This window comes from Lycium barbarum, chromosome 10, assembly GCF_019175385.1.
Source record: "Lycium barbarum isolate Lr01 chromosome 10, ASM1917538v2, whole genome shotgun sequence".
Lineage (NCBI taxonomy): Eukaryota > Viridiplantae > Streptophyta > Magnoliopsida > Solanales > Solanaceae > Lycium > Lycium barbarum.
The window spans coordinates 31,426,741-31,437,370 of record NC_083346.1 but is presented as its reverse complement, the minus strand read 5'-3'; the positions used below and the strand labels follow the sequence as shown (position 1 = coordinate 31,437,370).

Here is a 10,630-nt window from a genome sequence, read left to right as displayed (position 1 = left end):
TAGTAATGTGGCCAAGTAATATGGGACGGAGAGGATAAGATGTGAAAGATTTAATTAATTTTATCTTGGTTTTGTAAATGAACAAGTAATTTGGACATATATTTTTAGTAATGTTGAGTACTTCATTTATGAACAAGTAAAAGTGCACAGAGGAAATAAATATGTGTCGGAGAATTAAAATTGAAGTGCATACTTGTATACATGAGCAGAGAATAAATATTCAGTACTATGACACATGTCCACGTGGGATAAAAAAGTAGTTTAGTAATGTGTCCAAGTAATATGAAATGGAGGGAGTACTTTATTTATTAATTCTTAAAGAACTTGAAAAGTCAACAAGTATAAGTGCACAGAGGAAATAAATGTGTCGGAGAATTAAATTTGAAGTGCATACGTGTATACATGAGAAGAGATGAATATTCAGTACTATGACATATGACTACGTGGGATAAAAAAGTAGTTAGTTAAAATGTACAATTTATATAGCTTGTGGTACAAATTTCTATTGTTGTGTTAGTCCTCTCTTCACACTTATATATATTAGAAATAGAAAAGAAGAAAAATATAGAATAGAAAAATAGACATATAATTTTAGTAATGTGGCCAAGTAATATGGACGAAGGGAGTACTTCATTTTTATTAATTCTTAAAGAACGTCAAAAGTCAAGTATAGTAATGTGGCCAAGTAATATGGGACGAAGAGAGTACTTCATTTATTAATTCTTAAAGAACGTGAAAAGTCAAGTGATGTGGCCAAGAAATATGGGACGGAGGGAGTACTTCATTTATTAATTCTTAAATAACGTGAAAAGTCAAAAGTGAATAAGTAAAAGTAAACAGAGAAAATAAATATGTGTCGGATATTTAAAATTGAAGTGCATACATGTACACATGGGAAGAAAATAAATATTCAGCAAGAACGTGAAAAGTCAAAAGTGAACAAGTAAAAGTGCACAGAGGAAATAAATATGTGTCGAAGAATTAAAATTGAAGTGCACACGTGTATACATGAGAAGAGAATAAATATTTAGTACTATGACATATATTCACGTGAGATTTATTAATTCTTAAAGAACGTGAAAAGTCAAAAGTAAAAAAGTAAAAGTGCACGGAAGAAATAAATTTGTGTAGAAGAATTAAAATTGAACTGCATATGTCTATACATGAGAAGAGAATAAATATTCAGCAAGAACACGAAAAGTCAAAAGTGAATAAGTAAAAGTGCACGGAGGAAATAAATGTGTCGGAGAATTAAATTTGAAGTGCATATATCTATACATGAAAAGGGAATAAATATTAAGTACTATGACATATGTCCACGTGAGATATAAAAATAGTTGAATAAAGTGTACAAGTTATATAGCTTATGGTACAAATATTCATTGTGTGTACAATTTGTAAAGCTTATGGTACAAATTGGAGTGTTCGTCCTCCCACCATGCTTATATATACACATTTGGATCAATAGGAACACTAACAACCACAATAACCCTACCAATCAAGTCAACTACACGACCATCCTCAATCAAGATATGGAATTCAATCTCCTTACTAATAAAGAATTCTTTCAGAACCCTAAGAAATTTATCATGATTTCTTGGCACAAACCTCCCAAGACTTGGTATAAGCTGAATATTGATGGGGCCGTTAACCAAAAGTTCTACACTGGAGGAGTAGGTGGTGTCTTTCGAGACATCAATGGAGATTGGATAACTGGTTTCCTTCGAAATTGCTATACTAACTCTCTCTTCATGCAGAACGTACTTTTAACTTTGGACAAGGGCTCGCAAATTTCTAGTGATCACAATTCGTCCTCTCGAGATAGAAACAGACAATACATACGCCGTCATAAAAGCTTTATGCAATGGAAATGAATCTTATCATACTCTTGTTTCTTCTTGTAGATGGTAATCGATGCTTCGGGTGAAGGAGGTGTTGATCAGGCATAACTTAGGGAAGAAAACAAAGTGGCGCATTGCATGGCAAAGGAAACTTCCAAACAGCCCATATATAGACGAACTAAGAACTATGCTACTCCGCCTCTTTTTTTTTATGAAATAACTTATCTATGATAGGACAACATGTAATATATAGTATAAATATCTACTTGAAGAAAACTGTAATATGCTAGCTAGGTAGCTTTGGAAACCAAAGAGACCTTAGTGACGTGTCTCTGGGCTGTATTATTTAGGATTTTCTGGATTATTCCTTATATTAATATAACCATCCTTCTTGTTAAAAAAAAATTGATTCTCATTATCTCTATTTATAGAATTATATTGAGGAATATCAAAGAGTGTCATGAACATGGTCAGCATTGTGGGGCCTATGACAATGAAAAGTTGTGGGAGTAATGAAAATAAAGATCAAGATCTCATTTCTCTAAGAATTATGGCTGCAAATGAACATCCACACATAATTATTTCATAACATACAGTGGATTAACAATGTAAGAATTTCTTACTGTAAAGAATATTTTCGTCTTTAGCTACTATGAATACTCAATTACCCATCTATTGAATAGCTTATTTTGTATTTAATATTATATAAATTAATACATAAATTCTAGTGTAAGTTATATCAATAACAGTAATGCATCCTTCGATTTCGAGTATATATTCAAAGTTAAGCAAAACCTTAAATGCTGCATGAGTTATACCAAGATTATATTAGTAGTACAGAGTTCTATACTGCAAACGAAATGATGTACTAATAAATAATTCAAAGAGTTCTATATCAAGACTAATTCTTTACGTTTGAACAAACGATGAAAGAACAGGAACACATGCAGACATAAATAGATGATGATGAGTTCGTTGGTATATATAGTTCCTAGCTTCGTGCGTCCCTCTTTTTTCTCTTTTATTTATATATATGTTCCCTTAATTTCCTCCTCAAATTTTCTCTCTTTTCACATTTCTCCACAACCGCATTTCAGATCTCATCATCTTAATTTGTAACAAACAAAACCATAGAGAGAAGAGGAAAGAAGAAAATAATTATATAAAAATAAAGAGGGTAATGGCAGTGGTATCACCTTTAGCAAAGTACAAATTGGTATTTTTGGGAGATCAATCGGTTGGTAAAACAAGTATCATTACTCGCTTCATGTACGATAAATTCGATACTACTTATCAGGTACCTCTTTCTCTCTTTTGATTTTGTGTTTCTCATTTTTGCTCTAAATTTGGAATTGTTTAAATTTTTGCTTCTAGTTATGATTTGTCTTCTCTATGAAATACTGTTTGGTATTAGGGGAATTCAATTGTTGGACCTTCATGCATTTTGTTTTTCTTTGTATTAGGGTGTGTTTGGTAGGAAGGAAAATGGTTTCCTAAAAAATAACTGGATTTGTTACTTATTTTCTGGCGTTTGGTAAGTAAGCTGAAATATTATACCAAAAACATTTTATATAACCTAGACAAACACTATAAGGGTGGGGGTGGTGGGGAAGGAGGCTATGGGGTGGGTATGTTGGAGGGGGGGGGGGGGGGGGGGGTGGGGGGGGGGGGGGGGAGGAAATAATTAACGTGGAATGTCACTTATGAAACTTGTTTTTCCGATTTTCATTGGGAAGTGAAATTTGTTTTCCTAAAGAAAATGTTCTTCAAAATTAATGACCAACCAAACATGAGAAAATTCTAGAAAATGTTTTCCTCCATACCAAGCACACCCTTAATTTTCAATGTTTGGGTAAGTACAATAGTAGGTGATATAGGATAATCATAGAAGGTGGATATTGAGATTGATAATAGTGTTTTGATGATTTTTTGAGTATTAAAGGTTGATAATAATGTAAGTGCTTAGGGAATATATATCGTATTGGATTGATGAAAGGTAATTTTCCGAAGATAATCATTCGAATATATATATATCAAGCTTTCTTGTTACATGATATTTTTTCGCTATGTTATGCAGGCTACCATTGGTATTGATTTTTTATCAAAGACAATGTATCTTGAAGATAGAACGGTTCGCTTGCAGCTCTGGTAATGCTCTCTCTTTATATTTCTTAGGTTAAATAAAGCTACATTTTGTGGTTATTCTGCTAAGAACATTTAACGGCTAACTTTGCTCGTTGCAATGCTGATTTCTTAGAGTTATTATGTACGCATATAGTGTCGGACCTAGGGATTCTAACAAGAGGATTCAATTGAAACCCCTTCAACACATGTAGCTCCTCCCCCGTATAGATATGCTAGAAAATGTAATAGGAAATCAATTCATTCTTCTTCTTTTGTTACTTTTTTCCATTCCTTTTTTGGGAAATTCTGAACACGAGTGTAGTAGGAGTGAAACTTGAAAGTAAACAAGAAAATTATCAGATAAAAGTTATACTCCCTCCCCCCCCCCCCCCCCCCCCCCAAAAGTTATGTGATTGAAAAACAAAATAACATATGTGATGTAGTTTGACTAGGGTGGAGTTTAAGAAATAAAGGGAGATCTATCAATCTTGTGGTCTAAAACAATAACAACATACCCAGTATAATCCCACCAAGTGGGGTCTAGGGAGGCTAGAGCGTACGCAGACCTTACCCCTAACTTGTGACGGGTAGAGCGGCTAATTCCGATAGACCCCTGGCTCAAGGAGAGATGAAAAAGCATCAGTAATTATAAATAGTAATAATAAGCAGTAATAGTAGCAAGATAATAAGATAACAGAGAGAAAGAAGCAATCAGATAGTACTAGGGAACTAAGAATAAGCAAACGTAACAAAGTACTAATACTCCTAGTACGGAATAGAAATCCGTGCGCACCCTACTAACCCTCTACCATGGTACTCAATCTCCACACCCTTCTATCAAGGGTCATATCCTCGGTAAGCTGAAGTTGCGCTATATCATGCCTAATCACCTCTCCCCAAGACTTCTTAGGCCTACCACTCCCTCTTCTCAGCCCAACGACGGCCAACCTCTCGCACCTTCTCACTGGAGCATCCGGCGGATCTCCTTTGCAAGTGCCCGAACTATTTCAACTTCCCTTCCCGCATCTTGTCCAACCCGGGGGCCACTCCTACCTTGTCCCGAATCACTTCATTTCTAATCTTATCTCTCCTAATATGCCCACACATATAACATAGCCGGTCTAACCACCACTCGGACTTGATTTTAAGTCTTGATGGCACCTTCTTATCACAAAAAAGGGCATAAGCGGGCCTCCATTTCATCCATCCAGCTCCAATAAGATGTGTGACATCCTTGTCAATCTGATGACGGAATGCTACCAGAAGATCATGTCTAGTCCAACTGATACGCCTAGGACAGAAAGATAGCTTTGCTGCTTAAAAAAAGTAGTGCATGCTTTGCAGTGGATACAAGTAGAGAAATTAGTAATTGGCATATTTAGAATCAAATACATATCAGGCACAGTAGACATGAAATGTTATCACAAGATCATGCTTGGAGGATATAAGAGATATCCATGTATTCTTGTTATGTGGGATTTAGTCAGAATCTGTTAAGCGCCTGCTGATTTTCTCAAGGTAAAATATATGTGCGATTTTGTTGTTACCCTGGTGTAATATTTGCACCTCTGTAGGGATACTGCTGGTCAAGAGAGATTTAGGAGTCTCATTCCAAGCTACATTAGAGATTCTTCTGTTGCTGTGATTGCATACGATGTTGCCAGTGAGTAATTGCTCAAAATCGTCTCAATATAATATTTACACACGTAACTGTGCATTTGTGCCTACTCAAAGAAATCTAGGACTTGTGAGAATAGAAGATCCCAAGGAAGTCTATAGTGGAATGGTTTCTATATGTACTGTGGTATTTATATTTGATTACTCATTTTGTTTGTTGTGTCGTGACATAGTTTTGTGACAATTATCACATTTGCAGACCGCCAATCATTTCTAAACACGTCAAAGTGGATTGAAGAAGTACGTACTGAACGCGGCAGTGATGTCATTATCGTTCTTGTTGGGAACAAAACTGATCTTGTTGAGAAAAGGTGGGTTGTCAAGATTTTTTTTTCCTATTTGCAAAGGGTTGTCAAGATAGATGTTTCTTTCCAGAGTCGGAGCTACACCCATCTAAGGGTGGTCAGATGAACACCCTTCGTCGGAAAAATTTTCCGGGTATAGAGATTAAATATAGATAGTTTTGGATATATACATTTTGGATATATACTAACTGCTGAACACCCTTGGCAAAGAAGAGGAAGATAGTTCGGCAGCCAAGGGTGTGCAAACTGTCCTTAAAGGAGCGGGTTCGAACCCGAGCTCCTGCATTTTGCTTACTCTTTTTCTGTTTAGACTATGCCTGACCGGCCTAAAAGTATGAACATCCTTGATGAAAATTTTGGCTCCGCCACTGTTTCTTTCTTGACATATTCCTTCTTGACTATTGCAATGCCTACTTATTCAGGTGCTCTTTTCGTTTAGTTATTTGGTATCTTGCTTTCTTTTGACATTTGGCATGAACCCGTATCTGTTTCTGTCGTAGCTTTGTAGTTTCTTGAAGATTTAACTCATGCGCATTCATCATGGATCTGCCATACTGTAATATTTGGTCTTGCTCTTGAATCTTATTATCTAAGACAGAAATATTGGGCATTCACTTCTACTGAGGAATATTTTGTAGTTAGAGAATTGGCATTCAGTTGAAATTCTTTAAAGTTGCCTCGTACTATAGTGATGAAAAATACTGGTGCAACTTCACACCTGGAATATTGAGGGTCTAAGACAGTTTCTTAGTCTAGATCGTTATTTGCGCCCATTCTCATTATATTTCCCTTCTATGTTCCTATTGAGTTTAAGTTTGGTGCACTGTCCTGTACAATATTTTTTACATTATCAGGTAATTTTGAAGGTAAATATAGTAACTTTCTTAAGTAAATATGTTTACCTTTTTTAAAAATATGAAATTGTAATTTATGGTACAGTAATTAAAATTAAGGAAAGTTGAATCCTACTTGTACTCTACCCAAAATTAGTTCCTAGTTTTACTGCTAATCAATTATTTCCTTCTCAAAGTTTGTTTACAATTTGACGTTCTTTCTCTCTTAAAATATTTGCTGAAGTAATTCTTTAACCCTTCAAATATTGTGAACTTTGTAATAAGTAATTCTTTAAGCATCTCATATAGAACTTTGAGGAATTTCTTCTTGTTTAACAGCAAGTGTTTATTAACAAATTTTGAAGTTTTTGTTCCGTCTGCAAGCATTTGAAGGTTATTGTCTCTTTAGTTTGCTGGAAGGGAACCATAAGAATTGAAGCTTTATTAATGTTTACTAATTTTTTAAGTAGAGGCGGACGTAAGTCTTTCGGCTACACGGGTTCAATCCATTATATTAAAATCTCAATAAATATTAGATTTGAGCCCATATTTTTGACGTTGCAAGGATTTCAGTGTTGAAAATCCTTACATGAACCAATTAAATTTAAATTCTGAATCTGTCTCTAATTTTAACAATAGAAAGCTTTGATTAACTATACCACTCTTCAATATGTGTTTGTAAAGTTTGTTACTTTAAAACAAATCAGAGGAGGGTTTGAAGAAGAAATAAAAGCTCACGGTGGTAGAAGAAGCAAAGACAGAGACCCACTTTGGAGACTTCCCTTCGGGATAGGTAGGATTTGGTGCCACAAATTGTAGTCTACTTGGCATGTGTCGATTCTTTCCTCTCAAAAGAGGTTTTACCAAATCCAGGATTTGAAGGGAAGAGAATAAAGAATAATCCTAAATTTTAGAAAAAAAATAAAAAATAGGAGAAAGTTGGTAACCTGCTATAGAGATTAATATTACCTGATGGTGTAAAAAAATGATACACTGACATTGCACCACACTTAAACTCATTCCTATTTCTCTTTTCCATAAAAGTGGAAAAAAGCCCTTCTTTTAGCAAGTAATAAAAATGGGAATAGGATTTAATTTTTCTGCAATGAGATGTTAATATTTTCCACTTCTTTGATAGTGAGTCTTTTGCTGTTTGAATTAAATAGGCAAGTATCCACAGAAGAAGGAGATGCTAAGGCTCGTGAACTTGGAGTAATGCATATAGAAACTAGTGCTAAAGCTGGGTTCAATATCAAGGTATGTATATACACATTCTGTATTGCCTCTTGCAGTTTTGATTAAATTTCTTTTGGCCCTTGGATGAACCATATTGACTGTGCAAAACTCTTTTATTTCTTTTGGCCCTTTGGATAAACTACATGTTTTAGTCATGTTAGTATATGTTAGATCCTATGCTTTCTAGGAGTCTTTTAGTAGAGGCAGAGTCGGGGTTTTTTAGGTTATGAGTTCTGAATCACAATTATTTTTACTTACTTGCTTCTTAATAGATTATTTGTACATATTAAAAGCATAAATACAGGTTTGAGTCAAAATTGATGGGTTCTGACAAACCCTTAGCCATTGTTGTGGCTAGCAGTGTACAAAGCAAACCGACAAACCGCACCAAATCGATAATCCGAATCAAACGGAGAAAAAAACACGACTAGTTGTTTGGTTTGACTTTGTTTGATTTTAAAAAGAAAAATCCGAACACTATTGGTTTGGTTTGGTTTCAAATAAAAAAAGTCAAACCGAATCAAACCAACCTGACATTACATTTATAAAATTTCAAACATATTTTATACATAAAAATATTTATTTATAATGTAATTTATAAATGTTTCTTTAACTTTTTCATAGTTTTTTTTTTTTATCTTTTAACATATAATTTCAAGCTTGGAATTAGAATTTTGAATGGTCCAATAAATTTTATAACCTAATGATATTAGTAACTCAAATAAAACTCTAACAAAATCAAATCAATAGTAATGCTAACAAAAGTAATTCAGATCTAACATTTGACTGACAATAATATTGATATTTATTCTTTAGTGTTATATTAGTTTAGAAAGTGAAGATAGATAACTTAATTTTATTTTTTCTTTAATATCTAGTCATGTAATTAATACTTATTAGCCATACTTATTTTAGCATGACTTAGTACTTTTAGATTATGATCATTTTCTACATGCCTTATAAATTAGCCGTATTTATTGTAGCATGACTTAGTACTTTCAGATTATTATCATTTTATTTTATGCAATTTCATTAATTTTTTTCGTTGAATATTTTAGTACAATTTCATTTCTCATCTCACGTTTTGGGTTGTTTTCTTAATAAATATCTTAATTCGATAGTCGTATCTTACTAGGACTAAAGAAATAGTTGAAGTACAAGTTATATGTTTTGTATGAAGACTTTATCGGAAAAAAACCCGAAAAACCCGAGGTTAAAAAACTCGACTTTTGTTGGTTTGGTTTCGCTTATAGATTTAAAAACCCGATGCAATTGATTTGGTTTGGTCTTTAAAAAACCCGAACCAACCCGGTCCATGTACACCCCTAGTTGTGGCTCCACCCGTCTTTTAGCCATTTCAGAGATGTTTATGTTAGTAGTAAATATAGAGAACTTGTTCAGTAACTTTATTTTTATTTTGCATAATGTTGGCCTGAGATGAATATAAATGGAGAATCACAGTCAGTGAGCATTTATATACCAACCTCAACTTGTTTGAGAGTGAGCCTAGTTATTTGTTGTTGTTTGCACAAAAGATATCTTCCTTTTTTCTTATTCCTTTTAGGGGTTGAAATTGCATGACCTATAAAAAATGAACTGAATTTTGCAGCCTCTATTTCGGAAAATTGCTGCTGCTTTACCAGGGATGGAGAACCTATCATCGACAAAATCAGACGATATGGTCGACGTGAATTTGAAGCCTACAACAAATACATCTAGCACGGAGCAGCAAGGAGGAGGTTGTGCATGCTAAATTTTGTACTTAAGTTGGAAGGGGGGAGAGAGAGAAGTTGGATTCAGGAAGATGCTGTTGCATCCAGTTATTATTAGGGTGTTCAGTTAGCTAATTTCTTAGATTATATGAGGTTTTCGACAGTCAGTTTGTACAAGTCCTTCAGATTCTGAGAGAATAGGAAACCATTGAAGATGCACTTGTTAATGTGTTCATATTTTGTATGAGCTTTCCTAATTCAGGAATTCGGTTCTTTTTGGCCATGATCTGGTGCTGGAATTTACTATGAAAGTTGACCATTTCAGTTTGTTAAAGACTTGTAGGCTTTTTGAAACACTTGTGATGGGCAGCTTGTTTTTCTTCTTGTTATTGATGACAAATACATGTGATTGGCACTTAACCTTTGAGATCTCAACCTCAAACACCAGAAGATTTTGCTTTTGTTTAGGATTCTTCTCTAGCAGTGTAACGTACATCCAAAAGGGAAGGTACACGAACCGGGACACTTGATTTAAGAGAACACAATCAGGATGATAGAAAAGTGAGATACTAAAGAGCTCCAACAAAACGTCAATAATAGAGTGGGATTAGAAAAATGAGGAAAATCAGCAGTGTGAAGGGACATAAAAGAAAGAGGGATAGAGACAGACTTGGGAATACCAAAGATCAGCACGTCGAAGAAGATCTTCAATATGCTTGTACGGACATAGAAATAAGTGGCAATGACATTTCTAGTTCTGAATACAAAAAGGAGCAGTCATCCATTCTACTTGAAGAAGAAGGTACCATACGTTCAACTTTGAGGTCTATTTTAAGCTATATGAGAGCTATATTCAACCGACAAACATGATGAGAGAAGTTTCAGTGAACCAAACCAGTAGA

General features: G+C 34.3%; 1 protein-coding gene across 1 annotated transcript; it reads left to right on the top strand.

Annotated features, from left to right (window-relative positions):
- Positions 1 to 2,686: 2,686 nt before the first annotated feature.
- LOC132613809 (ras-related protein RABH1e-like) lies at positions 2,687 to 10,594 on the top strand. The gene is made up of 6 exons (XM_060328052.1): positions 2,687 to 3,138; positions 3,919 to 3,989; positions 5,540 to 5,628; positions 5,842 to 5,953; positions 7,947 to 8,037; positions 9,626 to 10,594. Exons 1-6 carry the CDS (start codon positions 3,022 to 3,024, stop codon positions 9,767 to 9,769), a joined length of 624 nt encoding a protein of 207 aa, XP_060184035.1. The 5' UTR covers positions 2,687 to 3,021; the 3' UTR covers positions 9,770 to 10,594.
- Positions 10,595 to 10,630: the final 36 nt, after the last annotated feature.